The sequence below is a fragment of the Oncorhynchus nerka genome, linkage group LG28, assembly GCF_034236695.1.
Source record: "Oncorhynchus nerka isolate Pitt River linkage group LG28, Oner_Uvic_2.0, whole genome shotgun sequence".
Taxonomy (NCBI): domain Eukaryota; kingdom Metazoa; phylum Chordata; class Actinopteri; order Salmoniformes; family Salmonidae; genus Oncorhynchus; species Oncorhynchus nerka.
Window position 1 is genome coordinate 53,367,000 of NC_088423.1, and position 16,507 is coordinate 53,383,506.

General features: G+C 42.9%; 1 protein-coding gene across 2 annotated transcripts; it reads right to left on the bottom strand.

Annotated features, from left to right (window-relative positions):
• Positions 1-10,260: 10,260 nt before the first annotated feature.
• On the bottom strand, positions 10,261-14,682 carry znf511 (zinc finger protein 511). 2 transcript variants are annotated; one of them, XM_029641029.2, is made up of 7 exons: positions 14,148-14,682; positions 13,499-13,572; positions 11,452-11,653; positions 11,200-11,333; positions 10,910-11,049; positions 10,768-10,820; positions 10,261-10,428 (listed from the first exon to the last, which is right to left on the bottom strand). In XM_029641029.2, exons 1-7 carry the CDS (start codon positions 14,340-14,342, stop codon positions 10,420-10,422), a joined length of 807 nt encoding a protein of 268 aa, XP_029496889.1. In that variant the 5' UTR covers positions 14,343-14,682; the 3' UTR covers positions 10,261-10,419. The 2 variants fall into 2 exon arrangements, with proteins under 2 accessions (XP_029496889.1, XP_029496888.1); XM_029641028.2 differs by having other exon boundaries at positions 10,768-11,049; positions 14,148-14,680.
• Between the last annotated feature and the right edge of the window lie 1,825 nt (positions 14,683-16,507).

Here is a 16,507-nt window from a genome sequence, read left to right on the forward strand (position 1 = left end):
ATTTGGTCTTTGTTTTTGCTATTCAATCTATTTTGCTGTTGATTTTTATGAATAGCTTTTTTCAAAATAATAAATTGTTTAATTCCAGTCTTCCCACTGGGCACACACTGGTTGAATCATCATTGTGTTCACATCATTTCAATGAAATTACATTGAACCAACATGGAAAGAAGTTGAATTCACGTCTGTGCCTAGTAGGTTTGTCTTTGAGATGTCATTTATGTTTTATGTTTAGATTAAACAATATGGATATGGGCACATAAAGTGAACAAGAAGCAGGAGCAGCAACACCACCATTCATCATCTTCATCATCATCACTACCATCATTTGTATCATTAACATCCTATCTTTCATCATCATCACCATACCTCAAACATTTCTGCCACAGATAGAGCTCATCGCTTATGATAAACAATAATGTTTTCTCTCTCAATTAGATAAGAATAGCGTGTACCATGTTTTGTCATCTTCAGTCGCATGAGGGATATCACGTGGTTTATTCTACCATCTCACTAGCTGCGAGCCTGGCTATTGATTCCGGTTTAACGGACTGATTATTGGTTATTTCCAGCAACATTGCGTGGAAGAAAACTAGCGGTGTGGGGTAAGACTATACATTTGTTTTTATAATTAGTCTATTTGTGAGCAGTACATTGCCATCATTATTATCTTAATTCCTATGAATTGTAGTAGTCTGATTCCCGACAATTAAATAGGTATGCAATGTAAAATAAAGTAAGCAGGAAATAAGAAATGGCGATATAGATACAGAAATGGCTCATCTCTCATCAATGCGCACGAAAGGCACTCTGCAAAAACCGTTACATCTTTCCGAATCATGCGCGTAATATTGGTTATATATTTTGTTCGCACAGCCCTATTCAAATTCACACTTTCTATCGCTATAAGCAAACCAATTACTATATTGTATTTTCAACCAAGTTATTTGTTCACCTGACACAATATGTGTTATAGAGAATGAAGCATCTATATCGGGCATTTACATATAGTCTACTCTGGAGACAGGGAAGAGGTAGAGGGGGAGTCAGAGAAGTAGAGCGTTAGAGAAAGCCAGAGAGAGCATCCTCTGTGTTGGTAGAGAGAGGCAGGGAGCGTCCTGTGTTGTTGCCTGTTCTGTTTATAACTGACCTACTTTAACGCATATGGAGCACTATAGGGAATAGGGTGCCATTTGGGATGCACCGTCTTTGTCCTTCGTTCAACATCTCAGCTGCTGTTCCTCTATCCATGCCATTGCATGGGGGGAGAGTGGACCAGTGACGTCATTTTAATATCTCTACATTGATATCTATGGAAGGGTGAACTGTATTTTATTTATCCTTTATACCTGTAGATGATCATTGAAATAAAAACATATATTTTAAAAGAAAGACCTACCCCAAGACAGCAACAACTTGGCATACTCAATGAAAAGGGGGACTAGAGATGTGAGCAGGCTGTACATCAAGGCTTCATCTCAATAGTCTAAAGTGGCCTCCTCTCTGTGCCTCCATTCCTTCAACTGTGCTGATATAAAATAACTCGACAGGTAGAAGCAAAGGAAGCCACTGTAGACTATTGAGATTAGGATTGCAAAGGAAGGGTATATTACTAGAAACTACCAGTAAACTACCAGTATTTTGGTATCTTTCAAGAATTGTACGCAATCTATCACAAGACATTTAGTGGCCCTTTTTGGTGCTTCAGATTATCACAGGCGGCTGTAATTATCTCTGGCCCTCTCTCTGACATTATCACATGTAATATACAAAATATGAAATAATTAAATAAGATGAGAAAAAAAGAAAATGACAAAGCTGTAAAACATTATCCTAAATATAAACCCATCAACTTAGTGAATACCAATAGTGTTTAATATTTGTGTTTCAGCATGAAATATCCTTGATATATATTTTTTTACAAACTTTTACTTATTTTACTCTGTCAATATCTATTTGTTGTCACTGTTTTGGCATCAAACTGGTGGCAGTTGTGAAAAAAAGTCCATAGTTAGACGAGTTGCAGAGGTAATTGAAAATAATGTCATTGTTGATTATACCAAAATTGCGATAGATTGCCATATATGTTCTTTAATTACCAAAATTACTGAAGATTCCGGTAACTTTAGTAAATTACCGTTAGCTTTGCAACCCTAATTGAGATAAAGGAGAGGAAGACACTGTAGACAATTGAGAAGGAGTGGAGAGGAAGTTATTGTAGACTATTGAGATGGAGGATGACGAAGAGGTGAGGAAGCCACTGAAGACGAGGGAGATTAATCCACTGTAGACTATTGAGATGAAGTAAAGGACAAGAGAGAAAGCCACTGTATTGAGATGGAGGAGAGGAAGCTGCTGTATGGAGATTAACCCCATTATGTCTTGTACTGTTGTTTCCAGACAGATAGGCGTCTGGTGATGGAGCAGCGGCTGGTGGCTACGTGCTGGTTGTGTCTCCTGCTCTTTGCCTTGCTGTGTGAGCCTGTCCTGTCCAAGGGCGGCCGCGGGGGGGGCAGGGGTTCATCTCGGGGCTCGTCTCGTAGCAGTGGCCGTTTCCGAATCAGAACCCATTCAACAAAGGCCTGGTTCAAGACCATGCCTGGGCGCTCATCCCCAGTGCGTGTTGCTAGCGCGGCGGCTGCTGGTGCAGCAGTTGCATTAACAGCTGATAGGTTGTACCGCTCAGCCTACCGGTGCAGTCATGTCAACTCGGATTATGATGGGGAGGATTACAACAGGACCGTTTGCTACATGACCAGAGTGTCAGGATCCAATCAGAACCAACCGTCACTCTCATACATCTCTGTCATCATCGTCGCTTCTGTATTCCCCAGATATGTTCACGTATTAGAGAATATACTTTAGATGCGTATATTTGTTAGATAATAACATTTATGACTTAATAAGGCAAAATAATCAGCATACATGTATAGGAGCCTTGTGGCTCGTTCTACAGGTCTGTTATTATGCCTTGGGAAGGCAAAGCTTGTTTAGCCTCTAGGTCAGAAGTCAGGATGGCCAGAAAATGGTGGAAACTAAAATGTATAAGTTTAAAGGAGTGTTGACAAGTCAGCATCACATTATTTGTGGGGAAAAAATGTATGAAATATTACTGAATAATGAATTACAATATGAGTGAAATTAGTAATAAAGTATGTTAAAAAGCAGCTTTTCTTTGTACCCATGCTTGTCCTGTTCACAAACAACAGATTGGTGTGAGTGTGGGCGTATACCTGTTCAATATACAGATTAAGCTGGAAGTTTCCAAACACTTAGGTTGGAGTCATTAAAACTCGTTTTTCAAACACTCCACAAATGTCTTCTTAACAAATTATAGGTTTGACAAATCAGTTAGGACATCTACTTTGTGCATGATACAAGTAATTGTTAAAACAATTGTTTACAGACATATTATTCCACTTATAATTCACTGTATCACAATTCCAGTAGGTCAGACGTTTACATACACTAAGTTGACTGTACCTTTAAACAGCTTGGAAAATTCCCGAAAATGATGTCATGGCTTTAGAAGGTTCTGTTAGGCTAATTGATATAATTTGAGTCAATTGGAGGTGTACCTGTGGATGTATTTCAAGGCCTACTTTCAAACTAAGTGCCTCTTTGCCTGACATCATGGGAAAATCAAAAGAAATCAGCCAAGACCTCAGGAAAAACAATTGTAGACCTCCACAAGTCCATTTGATCCTTGGGAGCAATTTACAAGCGCCTGAAGGTACCACGTTCATCTGTACAAACAATAGTATGCAAGTATAAACACCATGGGATCACGCAGCTGTCATACTGCTCAGGAAGGAGACACGTTCTGTCTCCTAGAGATGAACGTACTTTGGTGCGAAAAGTGCAAATCAATCCCAGAACAACCGCAAAAGGACCTTGTGAAGATGCTGGAAGAAACAAGTACAAAAGTATCTATATCCACAGTAAAACGAGTCCTATATCGACATAACCTGAATGGACGCTTAGCAAGGAAGAAGCCACTGCTCCATAACCGCCATAAAAAAAGCCAGACTACGGTTGGTTGGCTGCACATGGGGATAAATATCGTATTTTTAATAGAAATGTCCTCTGGTCTGATGAAACAAAAATAGAACAGTTTGGCCATAATGACCATCTTTATGTTTTGAGGAAAAGGGGGTAGGCTTGCAAGACGAAGAACATTCCAATCGTGAAGCACGGGGGTGGCAGCATCATATTGTGGGGGTGCTTTGCTGCAGGAGGGACTGGTGCACTTCACAAAATAGATGGCTTCATGAGGAGGAAAACTATGTGGATATATTGAAGCAACATCTCAAGACATCAGTCAGGAAGTTAAAGCTTGGTCGCAAATGGGTCTCCCAAATGGAAAATGACCCCAAGCATACTTCCAAAGTTGTGGCAAAATGGTTTAAGGACAACAAAGTCAAGGTATTGGAGTGGCCATCACAAAGTCCTGACCTCAATCCTATAGAAGATTTGTGGGCAGAACTGAAAAAGCGTGTGCTTTTAGGTTTTGTCATGCCCTCTTCACGACTGTCTTGGTGTGCTTGGACCATGTTAGTTTGTTGGAGATGTGGACACCAAGGAATTTGAAGCTCTCAACCTGCTCCACTGCAGCCCCGTCGATGACAATGGGGGCGTGCTCAGTCCTCTTTTTCCTGTAATCCACAATCATCTCCATTGTCTTGATCACGTTGAGAGAGAGAGGTTGGTGTCCTGGCACCACACGACCAGGACTTCCTCCCTAAAAGCTGTCTCGTCGTTGTCGGTAATCAGGCTGTGGTGTCATCTGCAAATGTAATGATGGTGTTGGAGTCGTACCTGGCTGTGTAGTCATGAGTGAACAGGGAGTACAGGAGGGGAATGAGCATGCACCCCTGAGGGGCACCTGTGTTGAGGATCAGCATGGCGGATGTGTTGTTCACTACTCTTAGCACCTGGGGGCGGCCAGCCAGGAAGTCCAGGATCCAGTTGCAGAGGGAGGTGTGTATTCCCAGGGCCCTTATATTATTGTAGAGCATTGAGGGCACTGTGGTGTTGAATGCTGAGCTGTAGTCAATTAATAGCATTCTCACATAGGTGTACCTTTTGTCCAGGTGGGAGTGCAATAGGGCAGTGTGGACTGCAATAGAGATTGCATCATCTGTGGATCTGTTGGGGCGGTATACAAATTGGAGTGGGTCTAGGGTTTCTGGGATGATGATGTTGATGTGAGCCATGACCAGCCTTTCAAAGCACTTCATGGCTACAGACGTGAGTGCTATGGGTCGGTAGTAATTTAGGCAGGTTACCTTAGTGTTCTTGGGCACAGGGCCTATGGTGGTCTGCTTAAAACACGTTGGTATTACAGACTCGTAGTTTAGCTCGTCTGGTAGGCTCGTGTCACTGGGCAGCTCTCGGCTGTGCTTCCCTTTGTAGTCTGTAATGGTTTGTAAGCCCTGCCACATCTGACGAGCGTCAGAGCCGGTGTAGTACGACTCAATCTTAGTCCTGTATTGACACTTTGCCTGTTTGATGGTTCATCGGAGGGCATAGCGGGATTTCTTATATGCGGGTCCCGCTCCTTGAAAGCGGCATCTCTAGCCGTTAACTCAGTGCAGATGCTGCCTGTAATCCATGGCTTCTGGTTGGGGTATGTACGTACAGTCACTGTGGGGACGACGTCATCGATGCACGTTTTGATGAAGCCATTGACTGATGTGGTGTACTCCTCAATGCCATCAGAGGAATCCCGAAATGTTTTCCAGTCTGTGCTAGCAAAACAGTCCTGTAGCTTAGCATCTGCTTCCTCTGACCACTTCTTTATTGATCTAGTCACTGGTGCTTCCTGCTTTAATTTTAGCGTGTAAGCAGGAATTAGGAGTATAGAATTATGGTCAAATTTGCCAAATGGAGTGCGAGGGAGAGCTTTGTATGCGTCGCTGGGTGTGGAGTATAGGTGCTCCAGAGTTCTTTTTCCTCTGGTTGCACATTTAACAATCTGGTAGAAATTTGGTAAAACGGATTTAAGTTTCCCTGCATTCAAGTTCCCTGCTTACTAGGGTGGGTGAGTGTTTTCTTGTATGATTATGAAAATAGCTACAAAGACTACAGATGAAAACTATCTTGGTAGGTAGTGTGGTCTACAGCTTATCATGAGCTCAAAACTTCCTTAGATATCGTGCGCCAGCTGATTACAAAAATACAAAAATGTTCTATCCTGCCGGTACATCGTACAACCAGCCAGCTGTATGTTGATATTGTCATCGTTCAGCCACGAAAGTCCTGATTGGTGGAGTGCTGCAGAAATGGTTGTCCTTTCTGGAAGGTTATCCAATCTCCACAGAGGAGAGCTGTGTCAGACTGACCATTGGGTTCTTGGTCACCTTCCTGACTAAGGCCTTTCTCCTCCGACTGCTTAGTTTGCCGGGCAGACAGCTCTAGGAAGAGTCTTGGTGGTTCCAAACTTCTTCCATTTTAAGAATAAATGGAGGCCACTGTGTTCTTGGGGACCTTCAATGCTGTAGAAATGTTTTAGTACCCTTCCCCAGATCTGTGCCTCGTCACAATCCTGTCTCAGAGATCTACAGACAATTCCTTTGACCTCACTGCTTGTTTTTTTCTCTGACATGCACTGTGGGACCTTATATAGACAGGTGTGTGTCTTTCCAAATCATGTCCAATCAATAGAATTCACCATAAGTGGACTCCAATCAAGTTGTAGAAACATCAAGGATGATCAATGGAAACAGGATGCACCTGAGCTCAATTTCGAGTCTCATAGCAAAGGGTCTGAATACGTATGTATGTAAATAAGATTTCTGTATTTTACAAACCTGTTTTTGGTTTGTCATTATGGGGTAGTGTGTGTGTAGATTGATCAGGGAAAAAATTACTTTTATCCATTTTAGAATAAGGCTGTAACATACTTTCCAAATGCACATCATTGTTAACAACCCCTTGCCATGGGGGACATGGTAGCAGGACACAATGCAAATATACAGACTGAAAGTGTGGAGAGAGCTCGTCCATCAGCATGACTAGTTTTTGTATCTGAATGTGTAATTCTACCTAATTCGTTAGCTAGTCTGCTGAGTTTACATGTAACATGGTATTTAGCTTGCTATCTGTCAGTCAATCATAGCTGGGTGAATTTCTTCCAAGTCCTGCGACGCTACTAACTAGCTACTTTCTCACTTTGAATGCGGCCGGCAAACTACTTCTCGGCCGGCCGGCGGTGGAAGTGATATGTTGACACATGAGAATTATTAGAATATGGCAAATATTAGTAAATTCCTCCATTCTATCCATGCTGCCCGAGACACAGGTAGGTGGAAGGGCATACAGGCTGTCAACAATTTATTAAATGCGCAATTTGCCTAAATGGTGTGACGTAATTACGCCCAGCTGTTTTTAATTGACACAAGATTGTTAATTAGACACGCACCAATTATCAAATCAGTTTTCTATGCAAACTTTCTAAATGTCGACAAAAACAATTAATGGACAAGTTAATGGAAACAGAGCTACTGTTGCCCAGGGTTTTGTTTTCGAAACTACATCTGCAACATGTTGCTGCCGATATTTACTCATAAGTCAATGGTTGCTGATATTGCCACGCCATCATATGGGAGAATGGAAAAATCGGGCCAATGTAGGCCTAGTCTCCTGGCTTGCCTTTTTCAGCTAAACCTAGGGTGAGCTTCAACTTTATGAAGTTGAAGCTCATTTACAGCATTTCTATACAATGTAAAAACGAATAGTATTTGGATTACAAAAACAAGCTACATTTACTCCAACCATTACGTTGGCTGCTGTAGCTTCATTCAACTCAAGTCGATAGGGGACTTAACATTCTACAAACGTCATAAAGCAATTAGCTGCTACGCACTAGCTCTGCACTGTTTTCAGAGAAAAGTTTTGCTCTTCATTGCAGCTGCATCCATGTACTCTCCATAGTCCTAAAGCCAGCCAGGCATACAGCCTTCCCACCTGCTCCGAGGAGTCCACATGGTCTTAAAACATACTCTCTACTACCGCTAAACAGCCTGCCCTTCAGCATGGTCCTAAAGCAAGCCTCTAATAACACTAATCGCAGACCTGACAGCACTGTCAAACTTTTTAGAGTACCAGACGCACGGGGTAAATTGGAGATTCATGTGCTTAGACATTATGGATCACACCTGGTTCAGATCAGTCCTCTGAAAAGCTATTTACAGAACATAAATAACAGATTCATACTGATGAGTACAGAACAGACAAACTGAATTGGTCCACCCACACAGACAGCATCGTGAAGAAGGCGCAGCAGCGCCTCTTCAACCTCAGGAGGCTGAAGAAATTCGGCTTATCACCAAAAGCACTCACAAACTTCTACAGATGCACAATCGAAAGCATCCTGTCGGGCTGTATCACCGCCTGGTACGGCAACTGCTCCGCCCACAACCGTAAGGCTCTCCAGAGGGTAGTGAGGTCTGCACAACGCATCACCGGGGGCAAACTACCTGCCCTCCAGGACACCTACACCACACTGACTCAACTCCAGCCACTTTAATAATGGGAATGGATGGGAAATTATGTAAAATATATCACTAGCCACTTTAAACAATGCTACCTAATATAATGTTCCCTACATTATTCATCTCATATGTATACGTATATACTGTACTCTATATCATCTACTACATCCTTATGCAATACATGTATCACTAGCCACTTTAACTATGCCACTTTGTTTACATACTCATCTCATATGTATATACTGCACTCAATACCATCTACTGTATCTTGCCTATGCCGCTCTGTACCATCACTCATTCATATATCTTTATGTACATATTCTTTATCCCCTTACACTTGTGTCTATAAGGTAGTAGTTTTGGAATTGTTAGTGTCACGAACCGGCTCAAAGCCCGTAACAAAGGGAGACAACGTGGAGATAAGGAGTAGCAAAATATGTATTTATTTAACTAAAGCAACTAAGTATAATATACAATGGTGTGTGTAATCAGTAATCAGTAGTGTAAGTGAGTGTTTTGCATGCATGAATGTGATAATGCAGGGTGATGAAAGGTGCCAAAGCAAACAAACAAACAAACAAACGGCCACCAAGAACCACAACACAATCTACAAAGGGTGTCTGCATGGAGAGTCTCCTCCATGAATGGGGAAGTGGTGTATTTATCCTGGGAGACACCGGGCCCAGGTGTTTCCCATGTAGCTGACGACCCTCCCAACTCCGCCCACCAGCATCCTAATAAGGAAATAACAGAGAGAATACGGCAGACAGAGTGGGAGGGTCGTCACATTAGCTAGATTACTTGTTGGTTATTACTGCATTGTCGGAACTAGAAGCACAAGCATTTCGCTAAACTCGCACTAACATCTGCTAACCATGTGTATGTGACAAATAAAATGTGATTTGATTTTAGAAGCATTGCCTCTATAGCCAACACCGGACACTCATTCATTCTTCATCGCCCAGTCTTCTAAACTCCCGACTCCATTTAATGCCATGATGTTTACATTTATTTTTTATTATACTTTTGTAATGCTTTTTGTGACGTGGATCATAGTTAGTCTATCAGGTTGCGTGATCCTCAAAATGTTACGTGGAAAATACAACTAATGGGACACAGAATTAAATGTATATCACTCACACAAATGCGACCAGTTCTTTTTCATATTTGCATTTAATTTCTTTCACTAACAAATGTGAGTGAACTGCTGGCACTTTAGAGGCCACTGAATGTCCATCTTATGTTCGCTAACTTTAGCTTGAAGCAATTAGTGCTTACCTTTCCACAACACAGAGTCGAAAAGGGATTTGTCCATGTGTTTACGTACAGCTGACAGTCGGCAAACCTGGCATCCCAACAAACAGGAGGGGCAGACACGGGGTAGCTACGTCGAGTAATGATGTATTAATCTCCATGTCCGTTGACACAAACTCCGTACATGTCTCGAGAATCGTGATGTTAGATTTACTCAGTGCATTTATTTTTTTATGAATTTTGTTTTTACAAAAAGGTACACATTTAAAGAAAAAAAATATATAATAATCTGACTGTATTCATTTCTGCGTACTTTTAACTTGGATCTCGTACCTGCATACATGGACAGAGAATTGCGTAGCTGGTACGCAAAATGCGTGTATGTTGGCAGGTCTGTAATCGCTTTTGCCTTTTCAATCTGGATTGGAATGATTTTAGTAGCTTATTTTAAATTGGTGTAGAGCTAGCTAGGGTATTACCAGTGCTATAACATTTGACACATCACCTTGAGTTAAACAAACATGATTTATTGTATTATTTTTAAAACACACAGACCAGACCGATGCAAGGGTCGCATCCTGTCTGAGACTCATCACCTTTAAAGATTCTCTAAATCCTCCTGCCATGACCTCTGAACCCTTGGACAGAACCCTGGCCGAAACACACCGTCCTAGGAACCCTGGTGGAACAGAACACAGTCCACTAAACATACACAGTCTGTTCCTGAGAAGTGCACTACCGCGTCCTACGACAGCATTTGTGTAGATCCAGCTATACCCCTCCCATTGTCGTGGGACTTGGCTTCATTTAGCATAGTCTGCAATTTTTGTTATATATTTTTTTAACTATGTAAAGGCATTGCAGTTCACCAGTCCCACTTGAAATATATTATTCTATATTCATGTATGCATTCAGGGTCATTGCACATCGACTGTAGGTCTAAGGGAAATAAATTAGAATCATGTTGTGCACCATGTAGGAAATAGTGTGCCATTTGAGATTTGAAGTGAATACCGACCTGTAGGAATGTCTCTCTCTGTTGTGCTGTGGTCTCTGTTGGTTTGTGGTGGGCTGGATGGTGACAGAGAGGATTGGGGCAGTATCATGATCTGTGGACAGCTCTACTGTGTTAATTGGGTTACTGGCAGGGTCCAGGATACCTGGTTCGAGAGAGTGATTTATCTCCATATATTCCTCTTCCTCTGGTTGGTCAGACAACACCTCACACACACCCTCAGGTTCACTCACACTCATGGACACCTCCATACTTGTGCCTTTCTGCAGCATATTATTCTTCGCTCTGTAAGAAAGAGGGGAATGTTTTATCCTCTACACACACATACTTCATTCACAGATTTGACCCAGTCCTGAATGCTGAGAGATGACCCATTCTGACATGTTTCCACCACCTGTTGGACACAGTGAGAACAACCCTTAAATTTGTGTTTACATTTTGATATTCTTGATCCTCTTCACCTTGTCGAACATGAAGTCAGAAGGGTACTTATGGATCTTGATCATATGGTCTTTCCTCTGTTCTCTGGTTCTGAACTTCGAACCACACCCCTCCGCTAGACACTGGTACTTGGAGGGGAAAGTGAGAGTGAGAAACAGTGTGCATAGACTGGTCCAAGTCCAGGCCAGAGTGAGCAACATAGTGAGTGTGTGTGCACGTGCGTTTGTGTGCATGTATGTTAGCTACCATGTCCTGCCTTTCAGCCAGAATGCTGAAGAGCGAGTCATGCCACTCCTGGATGTGGATGTCGAGCAGGCGAGCGGAGGGCAGCGACCTCTGGCAGGAAGAACACACGTGTCTGTGGAGTGTGTTATAGTGATGCTCATAGTCCTCCACAGTACTGAACACCTGGCTACAGCCAGATATATAACACCTGAACTCACACTGCCTGAGAGAAAAAAAAGGAGGGGGGGGGTGAAATACAGAAAAGTCAACATGAGGGTTATTCTAATGACTTCAATGCCAAATCTGGTAACCTAACTAAAAACTGTCTGAAGTACTATGTCAGTGTTTCTCCAGATATCACAGAACACAGTCTCATGATTCCCTCCACAATTTAACCTTGAACTAATTTAAACTGCTGATCTGTATTCTGGACACCATGGCAGAAATAAAAAAGAAATAAAAAGTAGTTGAAGTCAAAATATTATTTTGGTTCCATGTTTTATTTTTTTATTTGACCTTTATTTAACCAGTTAGGCAAGTTGAGAACAAGTTCTCATTTACAATTGCGACCTGGCCAAGATAAAGCAAAGCAGTTCGACAGATACAACGACACTGAGTTACACATGGAGTAAAACAAACATACAGTCAATAATACAGTATAAACAAGTCTATATACAATGTGAGCAAATGAGGTGAGAAGGGAGGTAAAGGCAAAAAAGGCCATGGTGGCAAAGTAAATACAATATAGCAAGTAAAACACTGGAATGGTAGTTTTGCAATGGAAGAATGTGCAAAGTAGAAATAAAAATAATGGGGTGCAAAGGAGCAAAATAAATAAATAAATTAAATACAGTTGGGAAAGAGGTAGTTGTTTGGGCTAAATTATAGGTGGGCTATGTACAGGTGCAGTAATCTGTGAGCTGCTCTGACAGTTGGTGCTTAAAGCTAGTGAGGGAGATAAGTGTTTCCAGTTTCAGAGATTTTTGTAGTTCGTTCCAGTCATTGGCAGCAGAGAACTGGAAGGAGAGGCGGCCAAAGAAAGAATTGGTTTTGGGGGTGACTAGAGAGATATACCTGCTGGAGCGTGTGCTACAGGTGGGAGATGCTATGGTGACCAGCGAGCTGAGATAAGGGGGGACTTTACCTAGCGGGGTCTTGTAGATGACATGGAGCCAGTGGGTTTGGCGACGAGTATGAAGCGAGGGCCAGCCAACGAGAGCATACAGGTCGCAATGGTGGGTATTATATGGGGCTTTGGTGACAAAACGGATTGCACTGTGATAGACTGCATCCAATTTGTTGAGTAGGGTATTGGAGGCTATTTTGTAAATGACATCGCCAAAGTCGAGGATTGGTAGGATGGTCAGTTTTACAAGGGCAGCATGAGTGAAGGATGCTTTGTTGCGAAATAGGAAGCCAATTCTAGATTTAACTTTGGATTGGAGATGTTTGATATGGGTCTGGAAGGAGAGTTTACAGTCTAACCAGACACCTAAGTATTTGTAGTTGTCCACGTATTCTAAGTCAGAGCCGTCCAGAGTAGTGATGTTGGACAGGCGGGTAGGTGCAGGTAGCAATCGGTTGAAGAGCATGCATTTAGTTTTAGTTGTATTTAAGAGCAATTGGAGGCCACGGAAGGAGTGTGAGAAGGCAGAAGCTGAAGATCAGCTCTCTATCAATTAGGCCTAATGCCATTTAGCAGAAACTAGACACTGACAATACATGTATGTTTTGTGCCAGGAAGACATTGAAAAATCAAGACTGAGGAAGCCATCATATCTTGAATGTGACTTGTCTTAGCATCTTGAATTTGTGAATGTGACTGCATGTACCCAGAACACTGTGTTAAAGCTGTTACTTCGACCGTGCCTCTTGACTTTCTTAAAACTTTTTTTTAACTGACTCAAGTCCATCACCTGTCACAAATACTGCTCTCTAACAGTCATCAGCTATTTGTAACATTATGCCACATACATCATTCTTTCCCATGCCCCACTGTATTACCATGTGAATGGGTTATACTGTAAAAATCTGTTGTTGATCACCATGGTGATGATAATATTGTTACCTGGCTGTAGGTGAGTCATAAACTGGGCAGGTAGAGAGGTTCTGGAGGTACAGGTGTCTATGTATGTCCCCATCCTAACACACACACACACACACAACAGTATTTTCAGTTACACAGCTGTAGCTTCTCTGCATGTGACTATAACACTGCTTGTGGTGGCAATGATGGTGTATTACCACACTGTAAAAAAATATTTGTTTTAGTTATTATAAACATACATTTTATTACCCCGAACAGCCCATCTTATATAGCATATAATACAATTACTATGGTCACATAAGACAGATTGTTACCCTTCCCCTAACCTGAACTATTTTAGAGTTTAGCCTGGCTAAAGTTAGCCAGCTAGCCACCTAACTAGAATCTGAACATATCATACGTTTAGCAAATACTTAAAATATTGAACGTTTTGAAAATTCGTAACATAATAGGAATTTGTTACATATACGAAAAGAGTGATGGGCATCCACAAATGAATACAATACTACGTTAAATGGACAGAATAATATGAAACGCTCTTAAGACCTGTTTGCATTTCCTTATCTTTGGCCATCAAAATGCTAAAGAGAACATTGGTGAATAACACAGAACACATAGTCTACATTCAGTTTTTCAGCAGTTATAGATTTAGCAGCAGCAGCTGGATTACCTCAAACAACTCGTGGTCCTTGTTGAGCAGTATTTGTTGTGGAATGAACGTTAACTTCGCCTCCCCGTCCTGTGATCTGGACGAACTGAAGAAACTCCCCGGTCTAAAGCCCGCCTGCAATTTAGGAATTGCGTCGATTCGTAAATCAACCAAATCACTCGCTGTCAAAAGCTGTATCAATTCCGGCTGCAGCATTGTAGCTAGTTTGCGAAAGAGGATTTTATGTCACGACCAAGTTCTCGGACATTACGAACTGATAAAGACAAAAGTGGGTTGTTTTGAACGTCATGGCAGTGTAATGCCAAGGCACAGTTGCCGCGTTCAAAACAACTGGGAACTCGTAAAATAGGAATTCAAATAAAAAGAAAGAGGCCCAGGTTGGAATTCTGAGTTGGATGACAGTACAAAATTATTTTTCCCAGACTGAGTTGTTTTTCCCGAGCTCCCAGATGTTTTTCCCGAGCTCCCAGTTGTTTTGAACGCACCGAAGTCGGAGCTTCACGAGTACCTCGTTCCCATTTGTTGTGAACGCGGATAGTGCCTCCGCGTCACAACCGCCATGACGTTCAAAACGTGCGACAGTTCAACCGTTACCTACTTAGTCTACAACAAACGTTCGTCTTTATCAGTTAGACATTGACATAAGATATATTTAAAGGTCCGTGTACTTTTTGGCCAATTAGTATTTCATATTAGACATGATACAAAACGATCGTTCTTTGTTTATTTGATTTGAATCTTAAGTCAAACAACACGAACAATTTAGTTTTTGTTTAAATTAAAGGAAATATTAAATTACGAGAAACTGAATAATAATAATTCAAATATATTGTTTTTAATGATAAGTTCTGGTTCAACCCATGCAACACACGTTTTGGCAAATTAATAGTTGTGACTTTCTAACTACACAAATTGTAAATGGGTTCTTCATGATTTTTATCTTACGTATTGTGTAATCGAATAAACAGGTAAAGATTATTTAGGCCTATTGATTTGTAATGACCTGACTAGATCATAAATGAACAATTGTCCAGACAGAGGCTTGAGTTTGCGAATTGACGGTTTATTGAACCAACTTTACACAGGCTACTGTTTGGGCCGTAGCACACGCCAAATAGATGACAGATAACCCACAAGCCAATCGTGACCTTCTCTTGTGAAGCCCAGACGTAAGAGAGAGAGAACAAAGGCTGAACCTGGTCTTAACTTCCAATGCCCAACCCCCCTCCACGCCACTCCGCCAACCACCAGGATGCCCGGCATCAGAACATTCCAGGCATTCCCGTGATTGGCAGATAGCAGGTTGATTGACATGTCGGACCCCGCGAACACCGGGTACTGGTCAGTACAACACAACCACCTCCTAGCCTAGCACATAACACACAGCTGTCTGTGCGGGTCGCTACACAGCCCCCCCACCACAAAGTCCCTCGTCCCCGAGGTAACAAACAAAGTCTCTGAAGCGACCCGGAGGTCTCCTTTGCCTGCGTGGCCGTGATGGTCGCAGAGTGCCCCTCTGGGAACCAGGGGATGAAGGCAGGGATATGGGGGACAAGGAAGCGGAACGGGTAATACAGTCCGTGGTTCTGGGGAACCACGCGGTGACACAGGGGGAGACAGGGGGAGTGGGCTGTCTGGAGCCTTGTCTGCGGCACCTGAGGGTGGGTGCCTGGAGAATGTCATTGCCAGAGAGGGGAATTGTGGGGGTTCCTGGGGTTTGGGGAGAAGAGGCCCCTCTGTATGGGGCTAACCTGTCCCGGTGCAGTGCCACCTTTCTCCCCTGGGAGGAAGCTGCACCCGGTACACAACCTCCCCTACCCTCTCCAGGACACTGCAGGGTCCCACCCAGTGACTGTCCAACTTGGGGCATCTGCCTTTTTTTCCTTAGGGGCTGTAGACCCAGACCAGCTCCCCAGCCACAAAGTGCCTTCCCGGGTGTGCACGTCATAGTTCCTTTTCTGCCTCACACCTGCATTCACCAGCTGCTCTCTGGCGAAGGTGTGGGCTGTCTCCAGGCGGTCCTGGAGTCTCCGGGCATACTCCGGCCCCGGAGGAACATGAGGGCTATCCAGGGGCCGACCAAACGCCATCTCCGCAGGGGTGCGGATCTCTCTCCCCAGCATGAGGAGGGCAGGCGTGCAGGAGGTGGAGTCTTGGACAGCGGAGCGGCATGCCATGAGGACCATAGGCAGGTGCTTGTCCCAGTCACGCTGGTGTTTGAAGAGACGATGGCCAGCTGCTGTCCAAGCGTTTTGTTGAAGCGCTCCACAAGGCCATCACTTTGAGGATGGAGAGGAGTAGTGCGGGTCTTGTGCATACCCAGCCTCTCACACATGGTGGCGAACACACGGGACTCAAAG

Coding starts and splice junctions, on each gene's coding strand:
- znf511 (XM_029641028.2), bottom strand. CDS start 14,342: ATGCTGCAGCCGGAATTGATACAGCTTTTGACAGCGAGTGATTTGGTT. Junction 13,573..14,147: donor AGGACCACGAGTTGTTTGAG/GTAATCCAGCTG, acceptor TGTGTGTGTTAG/GATGGGGACATACATAGACA. Junction 10,429..10,767: donor AGAGAGAGACATTCCTACAG/GTCGGTATTCAC, acceptor CTGTTCCACCAG/GGTTCCTAGGACGGTGTGTT.